Source organism: Sitodiplosis mosellana, unplaced genomic scaffold (assembly GCF_009176505.1).
Source record: "Sitodiplosis mosellana isolate CC-2019 unplaced genomic scaffold, AAFC_SMos_1.0 Smas_scaffold_6226, whole genome shotgun sequence".
Lineage (NCBI taxonomy): Eukaryota > Metazoa > Arthropoda > Insecta > Diptera > Cecidomyiidae > Sitodiplosis > Sitodiplosis mosellana.
The window spans coordinates 1,047,488-1,061,395 of NW_022601467.1; the positions used below are offsets into that span (position 1 = coordinate 1,047,488).

Sequence of the window (13,908 nt, forward strand, 5' to 3'; positions counted from 1 at the left end):
CGACAGTCTACTTTTGGACTTTATGCACAAGATTCTAATTTCAATAACAAATGGCTAAGAATTTTTTGGCTGCGATTGCTGGTAAGAAGAACGTGTCGTCACTTTTAGCAGGGGAAGTATAGGCAAAATAATACTCCGACATGGCAAAGAATCTATAGTATTGGTGTAAAACATACATTAGATTGCCACGTGCCTCCAAGCAATTCTTAGTTAAACCACCTGAATGGAATCGGTGGATCGAATGAACGGAAAAAACGCTTCTCCGTTTGAATAGAATCACACATTCCGTGGTTGTATTACGTATGACGTAGCATTCCATTTGAATGATACGTCCAGCCATTCTTCCAAGCATTGCCACTAAGTCATTGGTCGCAAGCTTTTGTTTGTGTGGTCGCGCTGTCGATTTGCTTTCGTTCATACACCTATCACGCTTTCAATTAAATCCCTTATATGTTCCACACAAATCCATGTGTATACATTTTTGTGGCGCAGTCTCACTTCAAATACTAACCAACCCAAATGATGTGAAACAAATTAGAACACCAACGGCTGCAACAAACTGTTCCAACAAATTATTGCTATAAGTGAATCATTTTCAGTTTATTTTTCTTGCTTCTTCGTGCGTATGTATTCTCCATACTTTCTTCGCCTTCAACTACTGATTTACCATCAGTCATTCTTGGTTATGTGAATGTAAACAGTTCTCTACATCCATTTTTTTCTTCTTTATTTCTATCGTTCCTACACGTTCAAAGGTGCCCTTCTTATTTCGCAACACATACGTTGTCGGCGGACTGGTGCCCAAACCAAAAATTAACGTCACGTATTAAAATATGATTAGAACAAGCAGTTGATTGTCAGTCAGTCCTCCTCATGCAAAGGTGCAAGTTGGAAGCTCTCAAATTTGTTGAAGTGAAAGGAACAGCACGTGAATATTTACAAAGTCAAGAAACAAAAAATTGCACCAGCTGCATGTGATCGGTCCCATTATCTCGTTAAAAGTTTATAAGTTTTCCATCTTAAAAAGTTTCGTTAAAATTTTTAATTGTTTTTCGTGACGCGGTGCATGAAACACCTACAAATTTCATTACATTTGTTTTCTTTCAATATTGTAATTTTGTGAATGATGGTTTTTATTTACTAAATAGTGTAACACCACTGTGCCGAGGATAAATATAAAGGGTGAACATTTTTGATATTTCATTGATTTATTTACGCTCCATTCATTGTTGACAATTGATGTATCGCCGCGAAAGTAATTACTAATCGGACAACTCGAACTAACGAGCATATTATGTATTGAACCGTAAAGCGGATCAGTGAGTTTGACAAAAGGGATTTCGATAGTGATCACGACAATAATTTAGGAAGTAAAACATGAGTCGAGAACATGATTAGCAAAGAAAAATTATCCACATTGATAAGTATGTCATTTGGATGGATTTCTATCCAGCAAACATCCCAATCAAGTTTCGTCTTCGAAAATTTGAAGCATCTGCAATATGTTTGTGTTTTTATTATAAATTGTATTATTATATTCGCAATTTGAGAATAAAATCGCCATAAATAGATGTGCGGTTTTCGGGAATTTCCCACATTTTTGTCATTTGTGGCGAATATGTGCCAATCCTGTTAGCAAAAAAAAAGCATTTTTATACATACTCATTACCATTAATGAGGTTTCACATAAAACGAATTTTTATACGCGATTTCCACCATGTTTTCAGAATAAAAATTTCTATGCCATAAGAAAACATTAAGACTGTTTTATATCTCTCACTCATATATACACAGAACATATATGTTCACATGTGTATTTTCGAAGAATTATTGCCCCGTTTGTTCAACTATTCGCAATCAAAATTTATAAAAACCGAGAACTCACGCATATTCGAGCACTTTAACCACAAAATTCGAGAATAAAATGGCCACAAACACAAGCGAAACCGTAGTAATTTGCTCGATTTTTTTATGTGCATAGCCACATATATATGCACTTTATGTAAACTTATTTTCTCTATGTTCTTATAAAACTTTCTCAATCAAAAAATTAGGCCGCATGGTGTCTGCTATTTGTTGATTTTTCGTTTCGATTTGAAGAATAATGAAAATTCAATCGTAACATCGGCATAATTGGACTAAATCATGTATGCAAAACTAGTTCACACTCTTTGCATTTATGGGTGAAATCGAAAGGAACATTATATATGCAGTATGCACATTTCAAATAACAAACAAACCCATAGTCTATATTCGATTCCACGCACATACATGGCCATCATGGATTCATGTATGTTCAACGCATCGTTATAAGAACTATTGAAACTTTTGTTAAATGTAAGAAACATTTCGCTATCCTACACTTGATTATACTGTGTATTGATTGAAACCAGGAATATCTAAAAGCATTTTTTTTTTCTACTAGGCTTCTACTTCTCTTCATAAGCGTCAGAACATACAATATAGACTGGAACTCTGAGGATTTCAGAGTAATCTAAAAACAAATCCTCTTATTTGACTTCAGCAAATGTAGTGATTTCACCAAATGGAACACTAAATGCTAATGAGTGTTATCGCTTTCTAAGAGGTAGCTACCAAATCATCGCAAATTTATCGACAAATGACCAATTTATTTTATTTTTCTATAATTTGAGTTCAATGTGCAGACAAATTATTTCTCAACGTTAATTGAAATAATGACTTTTTCAGCAAGCAAAAGAATGAATGAAAAAACTAATCATTACCACATCGGCAGCAATGGGTCAGATTGTGCTAAAAAGAAATCATGCCAAAAATAATTGGTACCAGACGAATTTTCTTTTCGCACAACGTGGAACACAATTCATATTTTAACATCAAATAATCGAAAATAGTTTATGCACATTAACACACATAAATTGAATATCGAACAAATTGTCAATAAATAAATTTGGTTCATCTTAATTATATTATCTGCAAAAATGACAACTGCATTGAAACCATTTATTGAAATTACATTTCGGCTATGGAAAAGGTATTTTCTCATCCCCATTCGGAAAAGAAAACCGGTCAGAGTGTGATCCGCTAAAGCATCAAATTTGCTCCGATTCAGTTGACTCCGATTCAGCTGTGAAAGTAGCAACCGACAAATACACACACAACTGAGTATTGAACGCAAACTGTAGGAAGACTCACATATCCAATTTTACTTATATTGACTTTTCTTTTTATATGTAAACTATAACTGCTTGACCATGTGCTACATTCTGACCCAGCTCATAATTGTTATTTTATTTGTAGTTTCGATGTGTGCTTTTATGCAAAATCCGGACAAAAGCCTAACAATCGCACCGGGTCACCGTTCACCTCACGCAAAATTGCTTTTAACTCAATAAACGGATTTATTTTTCACATATTCGGGACTCGTTCCGCCAATACGTGCATATTTCAAGCAACGTTGTAAAGAAAGGAGAACATATATTGAACCTCTGGAATTGAGTTCAACTCAAAATATGCTTATCGAAAACTATTACGGTTTTTTTTGAGGGGATGCTATTGCGTGCAATTTTTTCGACCATGACTGTGCGTGAATTTGTTTTTTTTCCTCTCGCGTAGAAATGTGATTTTCGGCGAGATACATATATACATACACATCATGCTGTTCTCCATCAAGTAATAAAGCCATTCATTTCATGGTCAACAGCATTGTTAGAAACGTAACATTCGAATTTATTACCTTTTCTGGCTATAAATTCCAAATTTAGTTTTCAGCAGCGCCGCCGTATGAAGAGAAAATCGTTCCAAGTATGGAAAATAGCTTCATTACGGTATTTATAGTTGGTTGCACTAGTAATCCTCTCTTTTTTCTCAAATGATCACGTTTTTTTTACGCTTGTGTTCAGTGATATATTATTAAATTGACTAACATGATGACTGACCAAAGGATTCTTGCTTTTTACTTTGATCAAAGTACCAACTTTAAAATCGTTTCGATTTTTCTATTTACAGTCGAAAAAAATTGAATAAATCCGTTTGTAATTATAGGAAATGTGAGATAATTTTCGACTATTACTAATGCTGTGTGACTATCCTAATATTTCATGGGTATGTAATATTTTTGTTCAAAATATTGTTTTTTGTTTGTGTTTCATGCAAAAATATTCGATGCTATGAAGTTATAAATAAGACCGTTTTTTCTCTCCATTGTTACTGTTTATTAATAGAAAAGTTGTTATCGGATCTGGGACATTGTTAGCACGATTGAAATTTTTGTGATTCTTCAGACCTTCAAATCGAAAACGAAAGAAAAAAGCAAAATTCTATCGCACAATCTTATTCACTTCATACACGCACATACCAATTTGATAAAACCGTTCTCTTGATTTTATACCAAAATGGATTTAACGGATAAGAACTTTAGTCCAAAAAAACTGCCCGACCGTAAAAAGCGTTTGGCCAAAGGATGCACAACATTGATGTATTCTTGTCAGCAAGGTAAAGTTTCTCAATTTTCTGTTTTCTTTCTTTTTGCAATACATTCAGTGATGATGTTTAACCTTTCTATTTCATATGGATTTTAATCTATTGTCCAAATCTTCGTATAACGTCATCGGGCTGGCTAATTCAAGGTAAATCAGATGATATCGTGACCGAGCTGCGGATCAAGGTAAGCAAAAACGAACAACAACCCTATTATTCAATGGAGTTGTTAGAAAAAGACATACAAATGTTGTGTGTTTCACATATTTTTCTTTTCGTTTTCTCTCTCTCTCTCTCGTCATAATTTCATATAAATTCTTATTTCGTGCTTTTTTTCAACACCAAAAATAATGACAATATTACCTTGACGGATTTCTTACGGTCGCATACCGAGTAGTCTCTGACTTGTAATTGCTGTGGCGAGCACGATATATTGACTAGTCGGTCGGTTGAGAATTTCGAATAGCGAATAGCGAACAGCGAACTTCAATCCATTTATTTTGCCGTCGAGTTGACAGTGAATCCGATTGAAGTATTCGATTAAAACGCCATTTTCAAGGTCGATATACAAATTTTCCATTTCGGCCATTTCCGCCATTTGATAATGGGGTAGTAAAGAGGAGCGAAAGTTCCTTGACCAAATATTGAAAACATGCAAATTCATTTAATCTACTTCGTTTCGATTGAAAACAATCGAAAAACTTTTATGGAGAAGAAAATGAAGAATGAAAAAAAGCAGCAAAATGAAAGAAAAAGCAACGGTGAGGTGAACACGGTAACATATATAGTGACTGACTAATTGCTAGCATTTAGTCATTCATATTAAGTATTCTATTCGGACATTTTCTCGAGCGACTGATAATTGTTTTTTTTCTTTCATTTTCGTTTCTCTACACGGCCAAATTTAATGGTCTGAAACGATTCATCGTGATGACACACACACACACACACACACACACACACACACACACACACAAACAAACAAATGAAGTACTTGAACCACTTATTCAATATAAAGAGGGTACATTTGAATTTAATTAATCTGTATTGTTGAAACGAATTGAGAAAATATCAACATCATTGTTGCAAACAATAAAAGACTTCAAAGACATCAATGCAAGAGACAGACCAATCTTTGTCGTGCACATTTTTGACGAAATCCAAATAATCGAATGTTTTGTTTATTTTTACCATCGAAACATTGCAGTAACTTAGCAACGGCCATATATGTTATCAGTTGTGTTTTGCTCTGTTGCTCTGTTGCTACAACACCTCCTGTTTACTGTTCATTCTGTGAAATTCCCATTCGAAATTTATGTTTTTGTTGTGTCAAAACAGCGCCTCGATGTTTACGTTGTAAATGAGCACCAATTTAGATGGTAATGGCTTTTGCTTGTCTAAATGGATTTTCGTTTTCTTCATTGACACCGTAAAGACTGAATGGAAATTCGACGGGTCGATTCATTTTCGGTGTTTTTTCTTTCATCTAAAGAGTATTTTCCGATACTGTTAGCGTTATTTTTGGTGCGTCGCGTCAATTCAATTGAGATTCATTTGCTTTTAAAATGCAACAAATAAGAAATTGTTGATGCGCTACAATAACCTCCCAGTTAAAAACACATTCAAACCACAACCATACACGATGGCAACTAATTAATCGATTTGTATGCGTTGTTTGACGTTTATCGATAGTGACGCTCTGCAGTTTATCACAAATACACATACACACGCATACACATATCAGACCATCATACACCTCGCAATCATCGATAAACACATCGATTCGGTTTCATTTTATCGATAAGTTCACAATATCGATAGACCATTTTGTTTTTGAGTTGATTGTTTAGTTTATTCACCACAACCGACCTAATAATTCATGTATTTTATTGCATTCAATTTGCGAACTGTGTTTTCAGCCCAAAAGTTTGTATCAACGTGACAAAAGTAACAAAAGGTATTTATTGTTTATCGAATGAAATTGTTACATTTGAACTCGATACCTTCATTCCATAATGATAATGTGTAAATAATTTCAAATGTGGCATTTGTAGTGCTCTTCACTATTGTTGTGGACAATTAGATCTCGTGGCAGCCGCAAGCATAACCACAGGTATATATAAGTGATAATTACGATTGATTCAACGTTTAGAAAAACAAATGAAATTTCATTAATTAATGGTTACTTGAATGTATGTTACGGAACAATAGCGGCTCCGGACCTACTGGAGTCAGCTGATGAGGATGGTCTTACGCCACTGCATTTGGCAGTCATTCAAGGGAATACTGCATTGGTCAATTTACTGATAGCCAACAAAGCGAATGTAAATGCTGTCGATAACGAGGGCCATTCGGTTGTACATTGGGCGGCTGGTAAGTGATTAATTTGTCTATCTGGTACATATATATATATATATATATCGAACACATTTTGATTTTTTAGCATTCCAATTTTTACCATCAAATATTTGTGTAATGTTTATTAATTTTTCGCAATAAAGTGAATGAAATGTGTCAATATTTCAGTGTGCGGTGAGGTGGAAGCGTTGCGCGCTTTGTTAGCAGCTGGCAGCGATATAACCATAACCGATTTGAATGGTGGTAGTCCGGTACGAATCGAATGAAAAACAAATTGATTTCTTTTTTGTCTCGACATACATTTTTTTCTCTCAATAAATTGCGCTTCATTTAATTTTTGTCACGATTTTTCTCCCATTCATTAGTTACATTATGCAGCACAAATGAGCAATGGTTCCGGTTACCAGTCGCATTCGGCCAATTTAGCATTAGAAATTTTGGAAATATTTTTGCAACAACCAAACGTTCACGTCGATGTGTGTGACAGGGATGGAAGGCAACCACTGTTGTGGGCAGCGTCAGCGGGTGCCGTCAAAGCTGTTTTGGTAATGTTTACGCAAAATTATGCAATTCGATTCTTTGGTTTGGCATTCAATATCCTCATCGATATAAAACACCATTTCCCATTGCAGATGCTGGTTAAAGCGGGGGCGCGCGTTGAAAGTGCCGATAAGTATGCATTGCAATGATTTTCAATATTGTCATCTATTTAATAATTTCGTAATATAATTAATAACTTGATACAGGGACGGGCTAACCGCTCTACATTGTGCGGCATCAAGAGGACACACTGAATGCATTAATGTATTAATAAATTTGTGTGGTGCACCGGTCGATTTAATTGGTGAATTATTCAAACATTATTGCGAATATAATCGCATTAAATGTATAAAGAAAATTGATTTAAATTTTTCCCAAATAAACAGATACGAACGGTTGTACGGCGCTCCATTATGCAGTCACACTTGGCCATGCAGACGCCACGTATATGCTGTTGGATTTAGGCGCGGATCCAAATCGACAAGACCGAAAAGGGCGAACCCCAGCCCATTGTGGGTGCGCAAAAGGTCAATTCGAAACCGTAGGTTTTAGCATAGAAACCATTGTTATATCGAGGATGGAGACAGAACGGTTTTTTAAATGAGTTTAAATTTTCCGAAGGTAAAATTGCTTCGTGATCGAAAGGCAAACCTATGGCTACGTAACGCCAAAGGCGATTTGCCACTACATGAAGCGGCCAGTTCGGGTCGACGTGAATTGGTTCTTTGGTTATTGGATCAACGACCGAAACATGTAAACACAACTAGCAACGATGGTCGCACCATTCTACACATAGCAGCAAGCAATGATTATTCCGATATGTGTAAAGTATGTATTCAGAAGAAAAACAAATTTATCCAAACTTCAAACGCACATATTTTCGGTTTTTGCTTTTATTTTTGTATCACACATCTGGCACGTACTATTTTCATACTGTGAATGGAACACATGTGTGCAACACCAAACGAACCAACGATGATCCGTCCTTTTCGTTTTGAGCACACTCGCAGCACTAGATATCCTTTTACATCAGATATTGTATACCCATTCGAAATATGCATCAACAATTGTAGATTCAAAAGAGAACAGATACATGAGTCGTAATGTTTTCTTTTTTCCTTCATCTTCTTTGTGAAGTATTTTTTATTGCTTTGCAATTTCACATTTGATGAGAAGCAACAGCAACATGTTCCAAAGATGTGATTAAAACAGATAGTATATGATTTTTTTTTAAATTTTGTTTCTATCATAGATGTTAATCGACTTTGGCGCCGACATCAACGCGATTTTTCGACTTCCAGGAAATGTCGTTCAAACTCCACTCGACTGTGCGTTGAATAAAGGTCATCGATCGACGGCAAAATTTTTACAACTTCACGGTGGTCTACCAGCAAATAAACTGCGCCTATCGGGACGCAATCCGAACGCATTGAATGATCAGGAATTGGTGAAACCGTTGCCATTAACATTCAGTGGTGAGAAAAAACGTCCATCGAATGCCGCTGAACAACCGAACAAAGCTACTCGCAGCGTTTGGCTATATGTTGACCAATCTGAGTCGGATGATGATGCAGATGCCGGTACGTTTGACCATATTGTTCACACTTCTCTCTCGGCGGTTTTTAAAAACACTTTTATGATTATTATGATTATTGAATTTTATTCGAATTCCTTTTTGTAGAGATAAAACCCGATGAAAAATACGCGGAGGAAGCATCGCAAGGGAAATCACGTTCTCGAAAATCATGCGGTTGTCAATATCATTATCATCATCATTATCGTCACCGTTGTCGCTTTCGCAGCAACAGTTGCGAACGAATAGAAATTTTGCAACGCGATAGCGGCCCAGACAATACCATTTGCCGATCAAAGAGCAATGTAGAAATTTGCCTGTATCACAAAAAGAAGCCCCGAATTCGCCGCGATGCAAAGTCAACATCATCGGAGCATTCGACTAGTGATGAGGAAAGCGCACACAGCAGCGAACACTGCCATAGAAGTTATCGTCGCAAACGAGATAGCCATCGATCGAAAGATAGAGCAAAAGTCGTTTTGGGCAAAGAATCAGATGTAAAAGAAAAGGAAAAGGAAAAAACCACTTTATCCATGCAAATGAGCCAAGAGAAAAGTACGTTAATATCTCCTCACTTTTCTGAAAATATATTTTTAGCACTAGTTCTTACTTTCATCTCTCTATCTGAATGATTTTCCTCATTTAGTTATAAAAATTTCGAACCACATTCTAAAATAATTTTTCCAATATAGAAGAAAATGGGAAAAAGGACCGTCAGCCAGCATCCAAAGACATGAGAGTAGAAAGTGAAAAGGTGGCAAAAACCGTGCAAAGTACTGGATCTCAGGATCAGCTCTCGCAAGCGATGGTGAAATCTCCGGAGAAAATCGGTACGGCTGATGTAGTAAAAGTAGGCAGTCCATCTCTTGAGAATGCTGCGAAAAAATCAATAGTAACCATTGCTGATGTGCACACTCCATCTGACTCGCAAGAGGCTGCGGTGACATCGGCACAACCTGAAATTGCAAAAGTGGTTAGTTCTGAAAGCGTCGGGCCCAAGATGCATGAAGCAAAGGAATCAAAAGAGGTAGAAGCAACTCAACTGCCATCCGACTCTCAACCATTACTGCCATCCGATCAAAAGATTCCCGATGAAAAGAAATCAAGCGAATCGAGTGCTGCAAAGCCAACCGAACCGAGTTCAGTACAGGAAGCTAAGCCGGAGCAGTCGAGTGTTGCAACCATTTCATCGCCTGAAAAAGATGCAAAGGAAGGAAAAGAGACAATGGAAGTGAAAGACGTAAAAGAAGGAGGCCAAAAAACGGCTGAAGATGCAAAACAATTGAAAAAAGCAGAGCAGTCCACAGCGAAAAAGGATCAAGCACTTGCCATCGAATCTGCTGCCAGCGCTAAAAAGCCACCGACAGAAGAAAACAAAGAAAGCAAACCGTCTGAAAAGGTGATTGAAAGCAAAGATAGTCAGAGTGGCGATGCCAAGCCTAGTGTTCAAATCAATGATGGCTCCAATCAAGGCGAGAAGGAAACCGATACAGCCGATGATAAAAATGCAAATGTTGATGCTTCCACAAGTTTTCAAGTTCTTCCAAGTGAAAATCAACCAAGTGATAATTTAAATCAGGAATTAGATGATACAGGTAATCTGGGACCGCCAAAACCACCCACAGAAACCATTCGCAAAACCAGTTTCACGGTACTGAAAAGTGACGAATCGATCGATGATCTATTGGCCGGTATGGATGAAAACCAAAATAAAGAGGTGACAAATGAAGCGGGCGAAAAGACATTGACACGACCGAAAAGTTTCAAAGTTTTGAAATCACATGATCCCAGCGGTGAAGACATAATTTTGCATCAAAGCAGCGACCAAGAGGTGGGAGGCGATGCCAATTTCGAAGATTATTTGAATCGCAATTTGGCATATGGCGGCGGCAAGTATTCTGACAGCGAGCTCGTAAAAAGTGATGGGCAATTCAATGGTCGTCGAAAGAAATACAAAAAGAGAGCCAAGAGTGTTAAGCAATTGACAATTGTTGATGGATTGAGTAAGGATCAGGATTCGGGATTTGAACCGAGTCCAAGGACATTGCGTTCATCACAGAAAAATCTAACAACACGTGCCATTTATACGGCCGGTTTAAATATGCCAGAAAGACCGAGAGTCGGCGATACCATTATCGATGGTCGTTCAATCAGTTCACGTTTTGATGCACAACGAAAACTTGGCGATAAAAATGCTTGCAATATGGCGACCGTATCTCAAACGCTACAACGAAATATTCGCAGGTAATCAAATGATTTTTCTATTCATTTTTTTTTTGCTAAAATCTCCCACAACCAGCTATTCTATATAAATGATATAAAATATTCATCCGCATGCAGATATTACATGGAACACAAGATATTCCAACATCTATTGGAGCTGAAAAGCTTGCAAATTCGATCGAGCAAAGTGAATGAATCGTTGCTAGTGAAACGAGCCGTTGATGATTACCATAAATCGACTATGGAGATAGGCAGTGAAACGGGTAGCACACTGAGACGCTATCCATACAAAGAGTACACATTCAAGAATTTCGAAATCTTCCTATATGAAGTGCTGAAAAGCCTACAAAAGAACGGATCTAATAATTTCCAAAACATTTCCGACGTTTACTTAGAGGTGAGAATGTGTGTATGAGAGCGTGTTTGCGTGTGAGAACGTCTATTTTGACTTGTCTACAGCTTGTCATATTATCTCATTTTTCCATCGGTTTTTGCTGACATAATCACGTTATTATGATTCGCCTTACATTCTGGTTATAGGCTGAACGAAGACTCAGCCCAGATTACTCCCGATGCAAAAAGGCTATATACTGTACAAGCAAAACACATCGTTGTCTTCATGCGGCCCATGCATATACAGGTATAATATACACAAGCTCGTCGAAAATTCAACTCGACTTGAACAAATCCCACCGTAATTCCACTGAATCACCATCTAATCTTGTTAAAATACCACATGAACTATTTAAACCTTCACTTCATCCAACTACCGATTCTTATTGTTTCCTCTCTTGCGCTTGAGATTTTAATAGAATATTTGTGTTTGACTGGCTTCGAATTTGGATATGTTTTGTTTGCGCCTCTCTGTTATTAATCACACTCATCAACCGGGATATTTTATTTCAATATACTTGTTTAACATCAATTTCTCTCTCACTCTCTGTCTGTGTGTGTTTTTCATTGTCGTTTGTTTGCTCGTTCCGTCGTTTGCGCGCCGCTGGCTTGGATTTAATTTGTTTTTCGTGTTGGCGTGTAATGTTCCTTAATGGCTGCTGTTTTGGGTTTCGGGCGCAACCAAAAAAGGCATACCATGCGCTGCATATAGTAAGTATGATGCACACATGTTATTCGTTTGAAATGCATTTTCGTTTGTAGTTTAGCCTTAATACATGTTATTTCGCAGCCAAACTGAGGCGCGCTATGAATTTAATGATAACGACAATAAAAACGAAATATGCGCACGATGATGTTCACTTTGTGAAGTAGGATAAGGAGACGCCAAATTGAATCAGTAATTCAAAAGTTGTGCATCGCTTTCGTTCTTTTTGTTGTTTCTCTCTTGTGATGGCTAACGATGACGCCTCACGCTGTCGGCAATCGCTGCTGAAACAGAAATCGCAACCACATATGTGCCATTGTTCAACAAGGGCAACCGACCCACAAAACAGAGAGAATTTTTTGAAATTGGAGCTACTGTTTACTTTGTGCTAAACACATCTCTCTTTTTTTTTGCATTTCCAAACATTTCTGAGCGTTTTTTCTTTCTTTTCTCAACAAATTTTATTTGTGTTTAAAGTAGGCATCTGAAATTCAATTGATGCATGCAAGATTTTATGGCTGAGAAAGATGTTTCAATTACGATGTTTAAATGATGGCACATATGGAGCGAAATTTTTGAGAGATTTTTTTTTTACATATATGATCTCATGGCCCAGTGTTCCGATATTCATATGTATGTTTATATGTTATTAATTGGGTTTTTTTTTAAATTTCATTTTTATGAATTTCACAGTACCGATGATGAATCACCATACGATGCCGAAATATGGTTTTGGTAAGACGAGCATGGGAAGTTTTTATTTGCCGAAAATTTGCACGAAAGGCGGTGGAATAAGTGGCAGCGGCAAATGCGGGAGCGGAAATTCTTCGCACAACACCGTTTCACTTGAATTGTCACATGGGTCACAAAAGCAATTAATAACACTGCCAGCAGAAAAATTAGATAACAATAAGCGATACTATGTGACATTCACACTCAAAGAGAATGAACAATCAAAGTTCAACGGCGGTAATGCCAATGCAACAACAGCAACACCAGCACCAACGACAACGGCCGATGCAAAAAAATAAACTCGACCAATTAACAAAATGAAACAATGTTTAAGCACACACACTCTCTCTACATCAGATTATTTTTAACACCAAAACATAAACACACCCACACATATACACACTCACACTCACACCAAAAGTCACTGAGAAAACAAATTAACACTTAGGCAATAAATTTAAACGAATGTAGATGTCTATTTTATCAGAAAAGAATGATTAGTCAATTTTGACCCAAGAATAAGATGTTCTTGACACAACAAGAGCACACATTTCATTTGACGAACAATTTATGAGCAACATCCAACATCAACAACAACAACAAAAAAAGACACATAATATGTTACTTGAAAAAAATCCATATATTTATTCTAAACACAAAATAATTATGTTGGAGTAATAAAATGAAAATGAGAAAAAAGCAACAATTATGGAGTTTTCAATTTGTTTTAAATTAAATGATCGCAACGGAGCCAAGAAAAATTATTATTTTTCTAAACACACCACATGTGAACAAACTATGATTGACATACCCGAAATTTCCCATTCTACCACGCGTTCAGTTTCGAGCATTTCGGCTTCGAAAAGCATGTTTAAACGACGCATTTTTCTATTCTCTAGATACCCAACCCATGAGATGGATTTTT

At 36.7% G+C, this 13,908-nt stretch overlaps 1 protein-coding gene across 2 annotated transcripts; it reads left to right on the top strand.

Moving 5' to 3' along the window:
• The first annotated feature begins 856 nt into the window (after positions 1 to 856).
• On the top strand, positions 857 to 13,803 carry LOC129579055 (ankycorbin). 2 transcript variants are annotated; one of them, XM_055468573.1, is made up of 20 exons: positions 857 to 1,182; positions 4,024 to 4,083; positions 4,203 to 4,473; positions 4,608 to 4,645; positions 6,378 to 6,415; positions 6,513 to 6,571; positions 6,670 to 6,831; positions 6,985 to 7,067; positions 7,182 to 7,361; positions 7,449 to 7,489; positions 7,563 to 7,660; positions 7,743 to 7,897; positions 7,978 to 8,184; positions 8,609 to 8,936; positions 9,038 to 9,484; positions 9,622 to 11,173; positions 11,270 to 11,549; positions 11,693 to 11,792; positions 12,236 to 12,256; positions 12,945 to 13,803. In XM_055468573.1, exons 3-20 carry the CDS (start codon positions 4,374 to 4,376, stop codon positions 13,280 to 13,282), a joined length of 4,227 nt encoding a protein of 1,408 aa, XP_055324548.1. In that variant the 5' UTR covers positions 857 to 1,182; positions 4,024 to 4,083; positions 4,203 to 4,373; the 3' UTR covers positions 13,283 to 13,803. The 2 variants fall into 2 exon arrangements, with proteins under 2 accessions (XP_055324548.1, XP_055324549.1); XM_055468574.1 differs by lacking the exon at positions 857 to 1,182 and having other exon boundaries at positions 3,328 to 4,083; positions 4,208 to 4,473.
• The last annotated feature ends 105 nt before the right edge of the window (positions 13,804 to 13,908 follow it).

What these genes read in the sequence shown, in the direction of transcription:
- LOC129579055 (XM_055468573.1), top strand. Translation starts at nt 4,374, where the DNA reads ATGGATTTAACGGATAAGAACTTTAGTCCAAAAAAACTGCCCGACCGT. An exon ending in AGCCGCAAGCATAACCACAG is followed by an intron (nt 6,572 to 6,669) that starts GTATATATAAGT and finishes ACGGAACAATAG; the next exon opens with CGGCTCCGGACCTACTGGAG. An exon ending in GTGCCGTCAAAGCTGTTTTG is followed by an intron (nt 7,362 to 7,448) that starts GTAATGTTTACG and finishes TTCCCATTGCAG; the next exon opens with ATGCTGGTTAAAGCGGGGGC.